Source organism: Rousettus aegyptiacus, unplaced genomic scaffold (assembly GCF_014176215.1).
Source record: "Rousettus aegyptiacus isolate mRouAeg1 unplaced genomic scaffold, mRouAeg1.p scaffold_m13_p_3, whole genome shotgun sequence".
Classification (NCBI taxonomy): Eukaryota; Metazoa; Chordata; class Mammalia; order Chiroptera; family Pteropodidae; genus Rousettus; species Rousettus aegyptiacus.
The window spans coordinates 25,825,690-25,846,937 of record NW_023416306.1 but is presented as its reverse complement, the minus strand read 5'-3'; the positions used below and the strand labels follow the sequence as shown (position 1 = coordinate 25,846,937).

The 21,248-nt window shown below is 35.1% G+C and overlaps 1 protein-coding gene and 1 pseudogene across 1 annotated transcript in view; one reads left to right on the top strand and one right to left on the bottom strand.

Annotated features, from left to right (window-relative positions):
- The window catches only part of LOC107519692 (tomoregulin-1), a 77,563-nt gene that overhangs the window by 17,925 nt on the left and 38,390 nt on the right, over positions 1-21,248 (top strand). The window contains exons 2-5 of the mRNA XM_036238759.1: positions 3,660-3,769; positions 11,625-11,754; positions 15,388-15,414; positions 17,763-17,859. Of these exons, the coding sequence (XP_036094652.1) occupies positions 3,660-3,769; positions 11,625-11,754; positions 15,388-15,414; positions 17,763-17,859 (364 nt within the window). The remainder of the gene's footprint in view (positions 1-3,659; positions 3,770-11,624; positions 11,755-15,387; positions 15,415-17,762; positions 17,860-21,248) is intronic.
- LOC118601417 lies at positions 2,882-3,000 on the bottom strand (annotated as a pseudogene).

Below are 21,248 nucleotides of genomic sequence, written 5' to 3'. Positions count from 1 at the left end.
CTCCTTTCTCCTGTTACTTTTGATATATTTCACATGTTGTGGGCAATTAAAACATTATTTTAAAATATCTTTTCTGAATGTCGCATAATGATCCTATATTAGTCTTATAAAATCAGAAAAAAGGGTCTTAATTAATTTTTCAAGGTCTTCCCAAATCTTACCATCTTTGACTTGACATTGGACCCTATGCTTCAAATCTATTTTTATCTTCTTCTTGAAATTCCTAGAGCAATCATAGCCTGTACAACACAATTCTTCTCTTAATTATGGACCATATTGAATTTACCACTAATTGTTCCATATGTTAGCAAGATCATAAGCTCCCTCTATGTATTTTTCTGTGTGTCCCAGATTACTGTCATAGGATTAGATACATAGTAGGTACTTACCTGCCTCTGATTAACTAAATAATCATATTTAACACATTAACACACATATAACGTGGATTTGATAGCAAGATATGCATAAAGTAAAACATGACTAATCAGTGTAATCAGAATTTCATGACTCTCACCCTTTCCTATTAATATAGGACCTCTAGGTCCCCCAGAATACCTCTCTCTCGGGTTTATTCTTGGATTCAACAAAGGGCGTTTCATGTGTGGGCTCACTAATGTATTTTGGCCACTACCACATGGCACATCTTTTTCTTCTTGTAATGTTTGCTGCCTTGTAGTTGCATAGTGCTACCTTCCTTTAGATCTCAGAAATACCTCTGTGCCTGATACTGTCACCTTGGCCTTGTGCTCCAGGTGTGCTGCTGATATGCTGGGGCCATTGAGGTGTCCCAGCCCCTTTTCTCTCCTGTTGTTATATCTCGTTATGTGGACATCAAAGCAGAGGCTCTTTATATCTTGTTGCTTCAGATCTTTTAGTGAAAATCATTCTTTAGTTTCATCGTAACCCCTGTCTCTGTCGTGATGGGCCTTTGGGGCCGGGCTGTGGGAGCAGCCCGAGTGATAGACACCACCCTGTGCTTAGGACACTTCTACCACACAAGGCTTTGCTTTTTGGGCCAAGCTTCTCTGCCTCACTTTAGTAAGGACAAGTATTCTCCCACATGTTTTTTAGTCCCTCATGCAAACAGGTAGTTGAGCAACCCTAGGCGTCCAGACACAGATGAATCCTAGTGGTGGGGATGGCTTAGGCTCTAGGTTGAATCCCATTTTTTTTTTTTTTCAAATACTATAGGTTAAAGCATATTGTAACTCAAAGAATCTCAAGCCAAAGTAGAAAGTTGTAACTTAGAGCATGATCTTGACCCATAGACTAAACAAAAACTTTGCTTATTCTTGTTTTATATGTCTGATTGTTTTGAAACAATCTTAAGGCTGCAAAGAAAAGAGAGAAATGCACCGTGCGAATTTAAGGCTACAAAGAATAGAGAGAAATGCACTGTTTAATTTTGAAATTATTAAATTCTTATAATTGGTTAAGCCTATAGTTGAGCAAATGCATTATACATTCCTATGCTCTTTTCCAGAATGGTTCTTTAATAACATTTAGTTATCTTCCTTAGGTTTCAAGATGTACTTTAGACAGTAATTAGAAGCAAACCTGTGTAAGTTCCCAGTAGGACTGAAGGTAGATAGAAAAAAAGCACACCTTACACTTTGGATTGAGCCTCAAGAGCTAATTCAAGTGCTAAAGGGAGAAAGGGATGACTGAGCAAAAATTGGGAGATGAACAGGACCAAGAACATAAAGCCTGCATTGCCAAGGTGAAAGGAACTAAAAGATGGTCATCCGTGCCTGGGAAAGTTTGTAAAGCAGTGAGAACAACAAAACAGGGATATTAGTTTCCTGTTGTTTTGAGTTTCTGCTCGTGTCTTTTTTTTTCATGTACGCTTAAACTTTAGAGTAATCCAGTTCTGTGCACCTGAGATCCATTTAAGAAAAAAGAAAACAAATTTTTGTAACCTCTAGGTATATAAACTATGTCTACCAGCTCTAGTGCAGTGTTTGGTTCAGAGTGGTTACTCGAATAAGCACTGTTGACTGTCAGCTCCTTGGGTATTTAGGTACTTGATGGCTAGCTCTCTGGAGGGTCAGCTAAGAGTAGGAGACCCAAAACACCATTCCAGAGCAGTGAGAACAAGCAGGGAAGAGCGAGGCAATGAAATGTCACTAGGACAGATGTCACTAGTTACAGAACTTCCTTGACCCAGTCCACTGACGAGTCCTGCTTTGAAATCTAAAGGAGATAGACAAACAGGGACGAGGATCACGAGAAAATGCTCCCGAGATCTGCTTGCCAAGACCTCATCTTGATCTAGAGCTACAGGAAACCATATGGTCTTCCTAGTCTCTTAGGTGTTGGGTAGCAGTCAGAAGCTAACTTAGCATTCTCTGCTCTCACTCTCCTGTGTTCACCACTACATTGGGATGGGTTTTTAAAGCGATCATTTGATTTTTGTTTGCATAAAGACATCTGTTGTAGCTCTCATTCCACATACGGAAGATGTGAAAATTGCTTTGTAGGGGTTTTTACCCAATTCCACATGATTGGCAGCTTTACTTAGTGTTATTGTGAAGCACTTTATTAGGTTTCTTAGAAAACTTAATTTGGTGCTTCCAGAGCAAGACAGTCTTGGGGCAGGAGCAAATGACCGCAGAATGCCAGCATTGTTGATTGGCTCTGCTTCCTGTGGTAGGATAAAACTAAACTGGTCATTTAAAAATTTTAAGTCTAGTAAGATTTTGAATCTCTTTCATTTTGTACACATACATGCTCCATATATATTTATTATACGAAATTTATATTCACTTTATAATTCTTTTATAATTAAAAGTTTGTCTACAGAATGAATACCGATCACCTAGACTTTATTCTAGGTACCAAAAGAGTTAAGATTCCTTTTAGTTCTTCTTCTTTTTTTTAGTGCCTACAGCACCTGGTCTTCCTAGGCGGTCTCCCATCCAAGTACTAACTGAGCCCGACCCTGCTTAGCTTCTGAGATTAGACGAGATCAGGCGTGTTCAGGGTAGTATGGCCGTAGACTAGTTATTCTTTTTCTTCAATATCTTTTTTGACTTCTGAAGTGATAACTGAAAGTACTTAAAATCCTTTATCATATAATATTTTATATAAACAAAATAACACTCCTAAACAAAATATTGTTTGGGTTTCATGGTTTTGAGCTTCGTATGAATGGCATCATTCTGGATGTGACTTGCTTTTTCTTTTTTCTTTTCTTATTGAGGTTTAATGGATATATAACATTCTATTGGTTTCAGGTATACAACATAATGATTCAATATTTATATACATTGTATAGTTATTTTTATTTGTTATCCTTAAAAGTAGCAATCACTAGAAAAATAATCTAAAAGGTTGAGTAAAACAGTAGTAAGAAGATTATCTTAAGATCTCGGGGGACCAAAATAGAAAAATTCTGTAGATTTACCTTTTGAAATTCCTTGAAGTCCTGATATTTTGAGTTTTATTTTGGCTTGGGTTACTTTTAAGCATATTCTCATTGGGGAATCCTGAACATTTTGTAACCTATGGAACTTGTGATTTGTATATTATGTCTTACTTATTATTATACTTGTGAATGAGATGCTTAACATTTTAAGGATTTTGAAAAAATTATTTCTACATGTATATTTGGATACAGACAGACATATATATGAGAAACAATTTTTCCTCTTTTACAGAATTAAATGTGAGGGAGTCTGATGTAAGAGTTTGTGATGAATCATCATGTAAATATGGAGGAGTCTGTAAAGAAGAAGGAGATGGGTTGAAATGTGCATGTCAATTTCAGGTAAGGAAACCCAACCTATTTTGAACAATTTTACATTTCTCATATTTTATAATTCTACATTTTTCAAATTAAAAAACTTAAAACACCTCGAATCCCATAAAGAAATTGAGTTCACAGCCCACTAGTTCTTTTTCTGTTTGGTGAAGTACTGTTATTTGTACCTTTTTCCATGCTTCTTTGCTTGAACTTAGAGGTCAGAATAGCAATAATAGATGTGAAAATACTTTGAAAAACATATTAAAGTTCTTATTCAAACGTAAGGTATAATTGCAACTGAAAAGAAATAAGGTGCAAGGTGCAGTAGATTGTCTTATGTAAAATGTTGACTTTTTTCTCCCTTCTCTTTCTAAAAGTCTCTTTCCCTTCCATTGTTATTTGCTGCTGTCTCATCTTTTTAGGCTGAAGAACATGACTGACTTGATGCCTCTTTGCTTTTCAGGTACTGTTTTAGTTGCGATTCTGTTGTCTAAAAAGAAGTCAAAAGAAGGGAAGCAGAATGTGTGCTGCATTCAGTTCTTTCTTTTTGTTCATTGTCTGTGATTGAATTAGAGTCTGGCTTTAGAATGTTGCTCACAAGGTGGTCCCTGATTCAAGATTTGAGATGAGACAAAGAAAGAACTAGAAATTTTTTCCACTCATGATCTTGTTCTAATCATACCCGCCATTTGAATTTTAAGGGAAGGAAAAGGTACAGAGATCAGGGATAAAGCATAGGAGAGCCACTAACTGTAACTTCAGGCAAGTTTCTGTATAATCCATCAGAAAAGAGAAGGCATATTTCCTACCCTTTCTTATGATATTGTAATGAGAATCAAAAGTAGAAAGAAAGAGAGCTTACATATGGAACCTCCGAAAAATATGATCTATCATATTGTTTACTTTTATTAAAGGAAATAGGGAGTGTAGGTATGCTATTGTCCAATCAGAGATGTTCTCCATGGTCAAAACTGGCTTTACAATCCATTATTTATTTACAAAGCCACCTTTGATGTGGCTAGCTGATCTTATGTTCACCCCTACCTACATGGTTACTTATGCAATAGTCTGGCCAGTATGCTGTGTCTGGCTGCCCTGTTTCCTCCCCCAAACCCTCTTAACAAAGATGGTAACTAAAGTGGACTTCTTTCCTTAAAAGGTGTTGGTATGCAGTGTATACCAAGCTCTCATCAACTTTTACTTTCTGTTTTTTTTTATGTTAGATAATTCTTATTGATCTATCTTCAGGTTACATCAGTAAATCCTTCTGTCAAGTCCATTCTTCTCATCCCGGGAGTTTTTAACTTCAAATGTTTTATTGCAAGAGTTTATAGTTACTATTCATCTGATATTATAGTCTTTTCATTCGTTGCAAATGTATTTTCCATGCGCACAGATATTATTGTTGCTTTAAAATCATTGTTAGTGAATTTAAACATCTGGGACATCTCAGGGATCATCTCTGTTGTTCTTTTCATTTTAGAATAGATTGTGTTTTCTGTTTTCTTTTTTAACTTTTGGTATTAGAATAAGTTTGAATTTATTCTACATGTTGTTTATGATAGATATGTTTTAGAGTGTTTGAATTCTGTTTTGTTACCCTGGAGAGTATTGTCATTTTCGAAACAGTTAATTTGGCTGAACTCAGTGGCAAACTGTCTTCCCTTTTGTGGCAGCAACACAAATATCAGTTCATTTCTTTTAGCCTTAGCTGAGCTGTTTGGCTGCCCATGAGTGGTTCAGAAGTTAGCCAGAAATTTGGTCCGAATTTATACCCAGAATCTGGAAGTTCCCACTGATACTCTCCTTTTTGGGAGATTTTCTCTCTCACTTTCTAATGGCCCTGGTGGCCCTGAACTCTTCCCTCTGGTTCTTCAACCCAGAAAAGTTGTAGGTTTTTTATTATTATTTTGACTACCCTGTGCCAGGAAGCCTGGGACTGTCACCCTCTTCCAACTGTCTTGTATTTCCTTAGGTTAAATTTCTCGATGTGGAATTGTTGGGTCAGTGGGATGCTCATGTGCAAATTAATGTGCTCACCAGTAAGACTATATTAGACTGTTTGTTTCCTCTCAGCCTGTTGGTAATGGATTTTGTCAATCCTTTTAAATTCTGTAGATCTAAAAAGCAAAAATATTTTTTTAATTTGCATTTGATTACCAGAGATACTGAAAATGTTTCATGCATTATAGGCTACTTTTTTATGAATCAATATTTCATATTCTTTGCCTGTTTTTGAAGTATTTTCTTTTTCCTTATGTTGATTTGTAGAGATGTATGTATGTATATGTATATGTATTTGTTGTACATGATATATAGTACATTATTTGGGTACCTGTATTATTTACTGTGCTGAGCATTTTATATTCATTAACTGTTCTAAACATTTTATATATACTATATATAAGTTTATATAATTCATAAAATTTCATGAGAATCTATGATATATGTACTAATTTGATATTTTTAAAAGAATAATATATGCTCAGAGTAAACAACTTGAACAGTATTATAAGAATATATGTAATATAATGAAAAAAGGTCTTCCTTGCACTACATACTACCAATTGCTCTTTTTAGAGGCAACATCTGTTATTTCTTATATTTCCTTCTAGAAATAGTCTGCATCTTATACAGACATATATGTGTTTAATTTCCCTTTTAAGTACTAAGTCATGTAATAGAATTTACCTTAGAGATGGTTCCTTTTCAGTTTATATAGATCACAAAAAAAAGAATTTTGTATTTTAAAGAAATTATCCTAGTGTCATTTTAATTTTTTTGATATAAAGCTTAAAATTTTCACATCATATTTATGTCTTTGTCTTTATGATTCTGCTTTTTATTCTTTGAAAGTCTTTCCCTGCGAAGAAATAGCATTTTTGACCTTTTAAAACATACTCGAACAGCTAGAAACCCTGTCATGATCTGACTCCCTTGCATTCTTACCTTGTGGCAAAGCAGGAAAGGGAAAAAAAAGTTAGAGGAGTTGAGATCAGTAGACATTTCTTCAGTGCTTATCTGTTGCTAGTTGCTTGGCTAGCTGCCAAGGATATAAAGATGTTTAAAGGTAAGTCCTCTGCCTTGTAGGAGCAACTGCCTAAGGGCTTACAGCATGATTTGATCCTACTGCTGAGTGAACCTTCTTTTGACTACTTTGCTTTCTTATAAGCTTATAAAGGTTTTTGCCAGTTTAAGAACAATGGCCTCATCATAAGCCCATTAAACATCAGGGCGCTTCAGCAATATCTTTCAATTCATTTAAAAATTTTGCTTATGATTCGGCATGCTTTCAGTGTTAATATAAGCTTTCTGGGATGTACTTTTAACATATTTTAACAAATAACAGGATTTTAAGTAGTCTAAAATTATTTATTTTCAGTCTGTGAATAAGAGCTATTATACCTTGCCACATTATATAAACAAAGCTACTTCTGTTAATTTTCTACAAAGAAAATGATCAATATTGGATCTTTCCATTAAAACATGGGTAATACACAAAGAGGAGTACCTATAACTTTTTTTCTGTTTTCTTTCTTTCTCTTCATTCTTTTATCTGGAGTCCTCTGGACTATATTCCTTTCTTCTTGAATTTATCAGTGCCTACTCTCACTATGTGTGTGTGTTGTGTGTGTGTTGGGGGCGGGGGAGAGATTGGTTGGTTGGTTGGTTGATTGGTTGGTTGATTGATTATGGAGGCTGAGAAGTCCCACAATCTGGTGTCTGCAAGCTGGAGGCCCAGGAGAGTTGGTGGTGTAGTTCCAGTTCAAGTCTGAAGGTCTGAGAATCAGGTGAGCTGATTATGTTAAGTCCCAGTCTGAGTCTGAAGGCTGGTGAACTAGGAGAAGACCATTGTTCCAGTTCAACAGTTAAACTGAGAGTGAATTAATTCTTTACTTCTCCACCTTTTCATTCTATTCAGACCCTCAAAGGATTGGAGGATCCTAATCACATTGGGGAGGTCATTTACTCAGTTTAGTGATTCAAATGCTAATCTCATCCAGAAACACCCTCAGAGACACATCTAGAAATAATGTTTAATCTGATCACCCAGGGGTCCGGTCAAGTTGACACATTAAGTTATCCATCCTAGCCTCTTTTTCTTATTTCATGTATTCAGCATAGTTCCTGATACACAGTAGGTACACGGTAAGTATCTCCAGAGTTGTACACTGCTGCACCTTTAAAAAGTACTTCGAATCACATTCTTCTAGCTAAAGAGAAGATATAGAGGAGTTCTTTCCACCAGCAAGTGTGGCAGTATAGAAGAGGGAGACCTTAGATTAGAGTCAGTACCTTAGGTTAAAGGCAGTGCCTAAATCATGACTCGCATGTTGTTAAAATTGCCCAACTCCCTTAATTTGCCCATAGTATAATGAGAGGTTCCATAGAGAGACCCCCTGGAAGCAGACTGACCAAGGAACGGCAAGTCTTCTTCTCCCATTTCATGCTCACTCCCAGGTATGTGCTTGGTAGGTAGGATTTCAGGGACATTGCCTGGACTATTTTAAGCTTCTTGCTCACTACCACCAATTGACATGACTTGAGTGTGTCGTGGTTAGAGTACTCGCTTGTAATGGATTGTAGCTCTTCTACTTGTTAGCTATGACCCTGGGACAACTACTTAAAACTTAGAAATGATCACAGCAATTACCAAAACCAGCTAATGTTTATTGAGAATTTACCGTGGCTAGATATAAATGCTCAAGGTGAATTTCTCTTACTTAATCCTCATAACAACTTTATTAGTTGATAATATTATAATTACCATTTTACAGATTGAGAATATGGCACTAACCCAGAGTCATATGGGTGGTGGACCCAGGACTTGAACTCAACATCCACTTCTGAGCCCAAGTCTCGGCACTAAATCATGTGCCTCATGAGATTGTTATATTTAAGTTAGATAAGACATTGGAAATTGTAGCCACTGTTTACTAGATAGAAACTCTTGAATAATGTTCGCTATTACCTTAGAGATCCTCAGCCTTACTAGACTTAATGACCCTTTTTTATAACCAACAATTAGTATTCATTTTTTTTACTATTCTTTAATGAAATTTGTAGAATATGTAACCTACATAAACATATAATTAAAAAAATATGATGTATAATTGCAATGTAAAGGAGAAATAAAAATATATAGTAAAATAAACCATTTTACTATAAATAATTAAAATAAATCATTTTACTATAAATAATTAAAATAAATCATTTTACTATAAATTATTCAAAATATAAATGCTTTGGGATTATTACACTAGAAGACAATATGATAGATGCTTATTATATCTACTTATAATGAATGTTTGGATTTAATAAAGATCAGTGCAATTTCGTACCAGAAATACTTGAAAACAAAAAAGTAGAGTTATGGTGGATGCTAGAATAAAAACTGTTATTAGGATGTGTTATAACAGAGCAAGCTTATTTGTATATGGTAAGTGTTACCATAGTTTCTACGTGAATGGCTAGAGAAGCATTCAAAAATTGTGTGGTATGTATGTCTTTGTTGTGTAGAACTGTCCTTCCCTTTGTAGTACATCTGGTATCCTTGGAATCCATCTGCTAAATAACAATAATGTTCTTTTATCATTACGACAACCAGAAAAATCTCATTGGGGCACCCATGCCTTGGGGATGATATTCGCATCTTCGAGAGCACTCCAGTAAGAACATCATTAAGCATTAGTTGACCAGGGTTTGGTTGAATAGCCCATGGAGGTAGCGCTTGATGTCTTCGTGCTTATGGGCTTATGGTCTTCTTTGCTAATTATGCATTGTATAATTACAAAGTAACATGCTGACTCATGCAGACATAATACAAGTTATTGTATACATTTTAGAGAAAGAGAATCAAGGAACGTGATCCATGGAAAATTGGAGCAATATTGAAACGCTTTTCTAAAGTTAAATTTTAATTTTAATTAAAGTTGATGTAGATGTGCTAATAATGTATAGCAAGTTAACTTGGTTATGAAATATTCTATTAAAAATTGTTTTTACCAGTGCTTGACCTGTGGTAACATGTCATATTTATGGTTCATAAAGTAAATCAGCCCCTTAAATGATAAAAAATCTTATTCATTGGAGAAAAATTGAGAAACACAGAAAATTGTGGAACTAAAAAACCATGACAAGTACTGTGAAAAATTGATTGATGTTTTATTCTACAGTTTAATTTATGAATATTTATTTTTTCTAAATAATTGAGATTTTATATGTAATTTATTTTTTCTGTATTTTTATGTCGTTTTTTTAATTTGCATTCAGTTTTGTGGGCTAAATGATACTTTTAAAAATGGCACAGAATTCTCAAAAGTTATATATGTGGTATTATTGTCTAATTTTCACCTAATATCACATTATCTTTTCCTGTCACACAGTGTTCTTTTACAAGGTAATTCTCAATGGCTGCAATATTAATTTCTTGAACAGATAGAACATGTTTTTTGGATATTTAGTTGTTTCTCTGTTTTTGATATTAATACATTTCCGGTTGAAATGGTTGTAATAAATTTTTGTCTACAATAATTTCTTTCAGATAGACCCCTAAATAAGTAATTCTGAATCAAAAACTACTTTCCTTTTCAGGACTCTTGAAATATACTGCTAAATTACATTTTTGAAAGGCTTAACCACAGATGAACCTAGAGGTTATTATGCTAAGCAAAATAAGACAGAGAAAGGCAAATACCATATGGTTTCACTTATAAGTGGAATCTAAAAAACAAAGTAAATGAATAAACAAAAGAAACAAACTTGTAGATACAGAGAACAAACTGATGCTTGCCAGATGGAACAGGGGTTTGAGGCTGGGTGAAAAAAGGTAAAGGGATTAAGAAGTACAAATGGGCAGTCTCATAATTGTCATGGCGACATAAAGTACAGCATAAGGAATATAGTCACTAATATTGTAATAACTGTATAGTTGTCAGGTGGATACTAGACTTATGGGGGGGGTCACTTGGTAAGGTATATAAATGTCTAACCTCTATGTTGTACACCTGAAACTAATATAATATTGAATGTCAGCTGTAATTGAAAAAAAATTTTAATTGTTGAACCAATTTAGGTTACCACAACAGGTGTATACGCCCACCAAATTGAAAATTTGTTTGTTTAATAGCCAATTTTATAAACTAAAAGTAGCACATCATTTTAGTATAACTCTGATTACTTGCGAAGGTCAGCGTTTTTAACATATTCATTGGCCATTTATAATTTTTCTGTAAATTGCCTTTTGTCCATTTTTAGAAATAATTTGTATTATCTTTTTTTAGTAATGATAACTTGTGGCATATTATAATGTTTTCTGCAGATTTTAAAACTAGTTGTTTATGATCTTTTTGATATATAGAAGTTTTAAAGTTTTTTAAACCTACAGATCCAGTGTCATTTAATTTTTTTTTTTCTGTTTGTATGGTTCTCTAACAAGATTGTAAGGTCTCTGAGAACAGAGATCTTGGATTTCTTTGTGTCTTCTATAGTATTTACCTTGGGACTTTGTGTACTAGAGGTATTGAATAAGTGGATTTTGATCATGCTAAAATGACATTTCATAATTAGTACTTTTTACAAACATTTTCAAGAATTTCCTCTTGTTTTATCTCACTGGATCTTTATAGCAAGCAAATGAAGTGGATAGGATAGGGATTTTCATTCTCATTTTTATGGCTACTTGATAGTTATTTTCATTGTGAATGTGGAAAAAAGTGTGAAAAAACAGTATAACTCTCCCTTTTTAAAGCCAAATAAAAGAACAACTCTTCTGTAGTAGAAGTATGTCATAATACTATGGTAGTGCATTCATGAATATGAAATAAAACTATTAATATTCATGCCTAGTTCTGAGAATTTATTTTTGTTTCTTTCGCAGTGCCATACAAATTACATTCCTGTCTGTGGATCAAATGGGGACACTTATCAAAATGAATGCTTTCTCAGAAGGGCTGCTTGTAAGCACCAGAAAGAGATAACAGTAGTAGCAAGAGGGCCGTGCTACTCTGGTACGTGTGATATTCTTCTGAATAAATGTTAGAAGCGGTTCCGCCATAACATCTAAAAGGAAGTTAACCAGTCAGAGGTGTAATCCCAGAACTGCTGTATGGATTGGCGGTGGTCGTGTGGAGAATGGAGAACTCTTTTTCGTCACCATTTCACGTCATTTTTTAACCCCTGGTGGTCTCGTTATTGACGTGTTATTTCTCAGTATAGTTTTAATGCTTAATGCCTTTTTTTGTGGGGACTTTGCATTTCTTTTGCCTATGGTTTGACTGTTAGAGTTAAGATTTGGGGTGGGAAATGACCTGGGACCCATTTTGTTGATTTTTATTTTTTGATTAAGGAACACAGGTGGCATCCCAGGATGTGTCTCTTCCCCAGCTCTTCTTTTTTTATATCTTCAGTTTTCTGTCAGCCAACCCTTGTCACCCACCTTCTCCCAGTTGTTTGTATTTACTTCCTTCTCTTTTCCTTTCTGAGTTGGTAGTGGTTAATTTTGGAAGGCATTAATGTCAGTTTTTTACTTGCATTTGTATTTGGGGGCAGTGATGAGGGTGTGGTATTTAAAATAATTGTGTGAAGGTTAACAATACGTTGAAACTATTCTTATATGATGCGCTCCCATTTCCTTTCTTCCTCTGTATTGCAGTGACTGTGTTCACAGATTTTATTGGGGGCTCCAATACATAAGTGATTGATTGTCCATGCAGTTGATCTCAAACTCCAGGTTCACTAATATCACATGAATCAAAGCCACCACTTTAGATTACATAGTTGGTCTTTCACCCTAAGACTAGTGTGGCTAGCCCCACCTAAGATCTGATGTGGTCAGCACCCTCCCTAAACAAGACATTTTGACCAGGTATGACATAGATTACCTTCCAGAAGCTGAGGACAAAGGCCAGACTTGTCTTTGGCCAAGGCCAAATTCTTTTCCATACACTAGATAATTAGGTGCTTCGTGAAATTATTATGTTCTTAGGCCAATCAACTATCATTTGGTGTGGTCATTGCATGCTTCCCTAAGTACATTATTTCAGAGATTTGATTTTAAGACAAAAATGGAATATGGAATTCTTTACAATGTCAGATTAATTCTGCCTCATTTTTGGAGGAGTATGTGTTTGAGACACCAACTGCTTTGATAGGCAGTAAATGTTAAACATTAAAAGGCAGAGTGGTAGACTGGAAAAAGTGCTTGCACCAGGGTTAAAAGACCTGTCTTTAACTCTAGCTCTTATTTACTGTATGACCTTGGACAAGTCACTTAGCTGCTTCGAGTTCCAATTAATCAGAATTGTTAAACGGATATCATCTCCTGGCGTTCTTAATGAGTATTGAAATTACTAAGTAAGCTGTAAAGTGCAACACTGATCTTGTTTTTTACTGAGTAGCCAGTGTTTATGTCATTTGCTCTCTGATTTGTTGTGTGCCCTGTGCTAGAAATAACACTCTCTTTTGCTTACTTGAAAACTCCTTTTTTATGATTTAAGATTGAGTTTAAGCCTTTTTCCTCTGTGATATCTTTCTTCCATGGCTTCTCCTGGCAAAGTTTATTCATATTTTGTGCATTTCTCTATGTATATATGCTCCTGTATTTTACTTCTCTGACATATCTGTTTCTATCCAGATCAGTCTTCTCAACAAGAGGGCAATATGCCCTGCCTAGGGAGGTACATCATAATCCCAGGTTTGGGGTATGGTTGTGTGGGAGAGGGAGTTGTGTGTACAGGGAAAATAGAATCTACATGAAGAAACTCAACCTCGTTATCAGAGTAGTCACACAGTTACCCAGCAAAGGCTCTCTGCTTGACCTGCAGAGAAGCCAGTACTATGACGTCAGCTCTTGAGAAAAGACAGGGGTTTATTGTGAGGTGGACTGGCAAGGAGACAGGAGACAAGGTTCAAATCTCTTCCTGATCAAGGGTTTGGGGTCAAGGAAGAATGGGCTGGTGGCGTGTGGAAGTTCTGGCTGGCAGGCTTTAGCAATGGATTTTCCTGGATAACAGACCCTTTGCTTCTGAAAAGATTCCGGTGATGGAGTTCCTTTCGAGTCCCAGCACTTTGGTTCCTTGGGGGAACATGAAATGTTGCTTCTGGTGTTATTGAAGGTCAAAATTCTCTCCTCAGCACATGCTTCAGCTGCATGACTTAACAGTTTTGTTCTGTGGTTTCTGAAAAACAATTCAGTATTTGGTTAGAAGCAGGATAAGACTAGTCTGAGTTGGTTCTGCGGTTCCAACAATATTTAATTTATTTTGGAATTTTAAATGACATTAAAGGAAAGTGTGAAATATTATATTTTTAAAAATTGGACATAGATTGAGAAAAAGGTTGGGAGTAAGCATCTCATGCACTGTGACTGTATTATAACTTATCACTTTATTCCTGGCATTTACCATGTTGTCTAGTGTGTACTATGTACCAGTCAGTGTATGTGGAATAGAAGGAAAAAGGGAGTGTTTTCTAAGAAAATTTTGGTCATCAAAACAATTTCAATTGAGTTCTCATCTTCTCTTTTTTTCCTATTCTTTCATTCTTTATCTTACTACTCAGAGAATATATAATTTTTTTTATGATTGTTTAACCAAACTTGAATGTAATTTAAGACTTTCTATAAAATTCTGAGAAGATTTTGCAATGAGTACTACATAAAATATGTATTTTTCCAGTTCCTCCTATTTCTGCCATACCTGGAAATGGAATGATTGTCTGAAGGAGCTCGAAGGGAAGGGAGGAACAACATTGTTAGGGGTATTGTCCCCCACTCTAGAGAACTATTTGAAGAACTGAAGTGGGTTCTCTAGGATATCCTCTCCCTGGGAAGTGCTGGATAAAGCATCAAGTTCTTCACTTGCCATCTCTGCTTTTTTTTACTGCTGTGCGCTGATGGTGTGCAGCAGTACTCTCATTTCAGTATGCTCTATGCCATATGTTGGTTCTTTTAAGATGATAAAATAAATATTTTACATTCTTTATATTTTAGGCTGGCTCCTTGTTGGTAACTTTGAGGGAAGCTCTTTAATTTCACTCATAACATGTCTCCCACCTACATCTTGGTAAGATTCCTTCTGGTTAGGTTTTCTGGAGGATGTTAATTTCATCCATAGTAGAAAACCTCACCCCTGAGGTTCTTTGCTTCTGAACCTTGAGGCCTTTCTTAACTTTTGGCTTTGGGTTTTTATCCACATTTTTCATTAAGAAGATCTTTAGAGCAAGACCCAAAGCTCTTTTTCTTCCCTTTCTAATAAAAGCAGCTTATACATTATTCCTCTCAAGCTTTAACAAAATTAAATTTTTCTTCTACCTTTTAAGTGAGTTAATTAAAATATTTTGTATTTAGCCATTTACTTTACAATATTTATTGGTCTTTACTCTGTGCAAGGCGCCTGAATATTTTTCGAATTGGCTACAACAATGTATGAGGTGTAGATGATTATGTATCCAAGGAATTTATATTTGGAAAAAGGCACAAAATAGATATATAAGAATAAACTGTTAGCTATCACAGAAAAATGAGAAAAGGGCTACATGAGAATGGCTATCCCAGTTTGATTTTTGATAAGAAATTTTACTATTTGATAAAGACAAAATTTCTAGGAAAAGTATTCATATTTACTTTTTGTTTTTCTTCTTAGATAATGGCTCTGGATCTGGAGAAGGAGGTAAGTTTGAAGTACCCCTTAAAGGACATTTCTTCTCTTTCACTTTTTTAAAAATAGCTTTATCGAGATAAAATTCACATACCATACGGTTTGCCCATTTAAAGTGTATAATTCAATGGCTTTTAGTACATTCACAGATTTGTACATTCATGACTGTGGTCCATTTTAGAACATTTTCATTACCCTAGAAAGAAGCCCTATATCCGTTAGCCATCACCCCAACCCCTCGGTCCCCCCTTAGCCCTGGCCTTCTTTGTTTGATGCAGTTATTTTTCACTAAAGGTTTGCTGTCAGACGAAGAGGAAATATTGCTCCTGTTAAATTGAACTTGCACTAAAGTGCCCTCTCCGTAGTATCATACCCACAGGTGACATTAGTTTGGACCAGAGTATTTATGACTCTCTCCCACCCCTTGTTTACAAATTTTTGCTCATAAGGAATTTTCAGGGGTACCATATTAGAAAAACTCTAGAGTGAGTTGTGCACAGCAAAGAGAAGACTTTTAGAGCAACTCTAGTGGAATCTAGAGTTTAATTTGAACCATTGAAATTTTGCTGTTTGTTTTCCGTTTTATTTTACAAGTATATGAATTATTTCTGCTGTTTGAAAAGCTAATATTTGGCAATAGCATCTAACAAAGTTTACTCTAGGTTATCAGAATTAGGGATGACTTACCTATTTTGTAATTTAATGAGACCGTAATTCTTAATGGGTATGTACTGTATGCAAAATAACCTTTGAGGTACTATGGGAGTACAGTAAAAGAAAACTTACTTGGTAAAAGCTCACTTATACAAATTAAAACTACAGTTAAGATTTTTTTCAGCACTATCTGAAACCTTACTCCATACTTCCACAGTTCGTGGAATCCTAAAATTTCAGAGTTGGTGGGGGCTTTAACAGTCACCAAGAGAGTAGAATAACTGTCCTGAAGAAGTTCAGGGATGACAGTTTCAGCTTTAAAAAAATGATTAAAACTATCCAACAATACAGTTTGATTTAAATGGACATGTTCAAGCAGAAACGTCATATGTGAAGGGATCAGATTACAAGTTTTAGATCTTAGAGCTGTAAAGGATTTTGAGATAATGTGGTCTGGCCCCTGTGGTCAGATATTCACTTAAGAAACTGTCATTAAAGAAGTGGAAGTTGTTCTCAAAATTTGCTTAATAGTACGAACACTGGATGTCTTGCCCTGCAGATGTAGGTTGACAATTTTTTTTTTTTAGGGAGTATGAGTTAGAAAGGCTGAGTGGTTTGCTCAGATTAATACACAAATATTAGTGAGTTTATGGTGGCTGTATAATTTCAAGATCTCATGATGTTTCTGAGGTCTTTGGTAGAATTACTTAGGATTATGATCCCTAGAATCTATTTGGGAGTTCATAAGAATTTTGGGAGGATTTCTACTTAAAGCATAGGCGGACACCAAGAATTGCAAGTTTAGAAGTATTACCAAACAGACATATTAGGTCTGTGTACTTGCCTTTTAATACCTTCTCCTACTGATTGATGCCACCTGAATAAGGTATTCTTTCCTAAACCAGACTGAGAAATTTCTTGAGTAAACTATAATCCCTAAACTGGCCTCAGAACTGATCTCCCTGCCCAGTTTGAACTGATCAGGTTAGGGTTCACTCAAGGTGAGACCCACAAATGAAGGGTTCCCTAAAATGTGGGACACGTGCTAAGCTGGGGGCTGGTGATAAGCACTGGTTTTTTTGTGCTGGATCATAGGAGTACCACACACTTCTGCATTGAGGGGATTTTTGTCTGTGCTAAGTGGCAAAGCAGAAAAAGGGGCAAATCCTTTGTAAAGGGACCCCTTTTGGAAATTAAAAAAAAAAAAACAACTCTGGAATTACTGTTTCTATGCAGTTAGAAAGGCAGGTATGAAACAGATGTGAGGAAAAGGTGATGGTTGTACTCTTCTGTGTTTAATCACTTATTCGCTAACCAGCCTTGCATAGGCTATTTCATAGAGTAATCGAAATTTAGTAATGGACTAAAATTATTGCTCATGTTTCTCCCTCCCCCCCTTAGATAATGTTATATGGTAATTCTCTTTAAGGCAGTTAATTATTAAAACCTACCATGTTGTTTCTTTGTGCATAGGTTAAGGGATTTTTTTTTTTTTTTTTTTTTTTTTGCTAGCTTCAATAATTGTTTTCCTCACAATTTGCTATACTCAGTATTGGCAACATTTTTGAATAGATTTGGAAAGTGATTGTTTTCAAGAGCTCGGGTACATTTCCCCCAGAAATAGAATAATAGCTGCTGAAAACATGAAGCATACTGGGAAAGGATCCCAACTTTTGATTGAAAATTTAATTTTTCTTTTTAAACAGAAGAGGAAGGGTCAGGGGCAGAAGTTCACAGAAAACACTCCAAGTGTGGACCTTGCAAATATAAAGCTGAATGTGATGAAGATGCAGAAAATGTTGGGTGAGTTGATTGAGGACAAGGGATAAACTTGGAGGTTAATCATCAGCTTTATTATATTGCGGAAAGGTATTTAACCTGCTTCTATATATTTTATGTTTGCCTTCTAAATTTTTTTGTTTGATACTAGCCTATTGACTTATCTCTTAAGATTAATATAATACTGTAGTCATTTAAGTCAGTTTAAGTGTTTTATAATTACTTTTTTAAGTGTTATAATTTAGAATGAGAACCCATTTATAATTTTTTTGGTTATACTTCTGCCTATTTTTTTCATTGGTAATTTTATATATTTCATACCAAGGGCTAATTTTATTCACCAGAAATACTCTTATTTTGCATTATCCTTCTATTATACTTTCAACTAGTTTCAATAGTAAAGTTTCTTTTCACACAAAAATTTCTTATATTTCAGTATAGTAAAAAAATCCAAAACTGTTTCGATATTTTCGATCATAGTAAGTACATATTATCTACTAAGTAAAACTTTTTTCTAGCAATCCCAGGTACACAGACTGACGTTATGTTGTTTTATATTCTCATTCAAGTCCAGCCTTTAACTAAGGTAGGTTTTGTAGCTGGACAGCATTGTCTGTCTGTCCAATTTTCCAGTCATTCCCTATAAGAAATGGTGAAGCTTGGTGTAATAGTAACAATAACATCAACACATTCATGTTTTTTCTTCCTTTCATCAGGTTCCTGTTTGTTCCAAGTCTCAACCTTCTTTCATTTCCCTGTGGCGCTTGCCTTTTGCATAGTTGATTCCAAAAGCTTTAAAGGCCGACTTCAGGACCGTATAGCACAAATGGATCTTCACTTTCTGAATTTCCCCTTAGTGCCTATTTTAAAACATTTTATAGAGATTTGCTCTTCTTTACTCATACATATTTCCACTTTGTATTTTCCAGTCTTATGTTTTATTCAGCCTTAAATGCATATCTGAGCCTTTCACTGAACAGCATGTGCTTTAATTAGCATTCATGCCCAAAGTGATCACACCATTTTTAGTATTAAGTAATGTTCAAAATTAGCTACTTGGATGGTACTTGGTAAAATTAATGTCTGATAATTTACTTGTTATATATTTCAAACTAGGTGATAATTGGCAAAAGACCAGTAATTCAGTAAAAAGTCAATTCAGCACAACCTAAATTTGCTCTGTTTTTGCATGATGGTCCTTTGGTTGACTGTGTCCATGCATTTCAACCAGAGTGGTTTGAGTTGGAAAAACATGTCTTCCAAAGTAGATATTAGTGTGTAGGACAAGAGAGAAATGAGCAATATGGACTTGCAGAGAACAGGTAATAGGTGATGTGTTCATTTCTCTCTTTGTAGTAATGATATGGCACAATCATACACCATATTGTGTGTGTATGTGTGTGTGTGTGTGTGTGTGTGAGAGAGAGAGAGAGAGAGAGAGAGAGTGTGTGTGTGTGTGTGTGTGTGTCAAGATTTTGTTCTTTTCAGTGTTTTTCCTTAGGACTGTTTTATAGTAGTACTCAGAGTCAAAATAGCAGTCAGGATTGATTGGCTTGTTCTATTGATCTGTTTTTATTCCTTTGACAGTACCTCTATTCAGCCCTATTTTATACATTTCTCTGCTGTCATTTTTTATCCCTAAATTGAAAGAGATCTGTTGTTTAGAAGTAGAATAGATCTCACTTAGTCTCAGAGGCGGCCCCAAATATGACATCTATATGTGTAAAATACGCATCTTTCTATGATCACCTCCTTATGAAATAATAGGTAGCCTGTGTACTAAATTCATTTTTTGTGTGTGTTTGTCTCTTTATTTGAGAGCTTGTAGCCACTGTTGTTGCAGATACAGGCTCCAAGCGTAAGGGAGTGGGCACAGACCAGGGGAGGGCTTACCAGTATTAAAGAACATGCAGGCTAAGGAGCACATGGACTGGGGCAGGCAGCCATATCCAGGCTAGGAAATTAATGCAATAACAGGAAAACATTAAGGAAGCAGTTAGTACCTTTACCTAGACAATAAGTGAGTAAGCTAAAATGGTTGATCCTATTTTGGAAGGAGATAAAAGGAAATATTAGGAACATCTGATCTTTTAGGCTATGAAACATTTATTACTGATTGCGGGTTGGGTTTAACAATGTAAATGTATCTCAATGGTTCTTGTAATTAAAAAAAAAAAAAAACGTTTTAAATGGGCCATAGCACCGGGAAAGCTATACGAAAGATATGTAACTTCTTCAAGGCACCTTCTGTGTACTCTCTTGTCACCAGGTAAATAGTACCATGCTTGTCTAAGGGTTATTTTGACCCCGCCAGCTAGATCTTTATGTAGAGAAAAGCGAGAGATACTAAAATGTGTCTTCAGTTATTAAGCCTTGATTTTTATAGAAAAGCCTATTATTTAAGAAGGTATTATATAGTTTTTTTATTAAAAGATAAAATTTTAGTTATTAAATACAAAAGATCTTACTTATAAACCAAGTACTTGTAGTATGACTTAATTATTATAAACTCTACCAGAATTGGAGAATGTTAAGGTTTAATAGGCTCTTAAACTTTATCTTCTAGTCTAATCCTCTCCCTTTACATACGAGAAAACTGAGGATTAAAGTCAAAGGGTTTTACAAGGTGGATTCTCCTAAGTACGAATACCATTTTTCTTACCATCTGCCTCCCCATATTTCTCTTTTTTATACCTAGAAGGAAAGCTGTTACCTTTTTCCTGTGTCATGGACTGCTTGATAAACTTTTTGAAAAACAGTGCCTTCTTCTGCAGCCTGGTCCCAACTGTGAATTCTTTATCATCTTCTGGTCACTCTGAGTATTGGGTGCTTTTAAATTCTTTGTTTAGTTTTTATCTAGACTACCACATGCCAGTTTATTGGTTTTATTAGTGACTTTCAGACTTTTTTGACCACAACTTCATGTAAGAAATGCATTTACATGGTGACCCTAGCACTCATGTACAGATACACGTGGTAATACATATTAAGTAACACAATATTCTGTGAAATAATGTTTACCTTTATTAAATGCAGTATACTCTAATATTTTATATCCTGTTTTCTTAAAAGTGCTACTAGTTATTCACCAAATTGACTTCATAATCTGCTGGTTTGAAAAATACTGCTCTGTTATATAACTATAACAGATATGGTATTTCATGTTATTCTTTTAGCTATGAGTGTTCATTTCAAAGTATTTTGTCTTTCCTCATTTTGAAATGTCTTTTCCTGTCAGAAGAAATATTATAACTTATCTGGTTCCCAAAGGGCAGCTAAACTCTTTCTCTTACTTTAAGAAACTTATTTTCTTACTAATAGTTTTTAAAAATCTGGCATTTCTGGGGGAGGGATACGTGGTACCATGTAGGTTAATTTTCTGCTGATAAGAGAAGTGCTGAGTTTTTATTTAG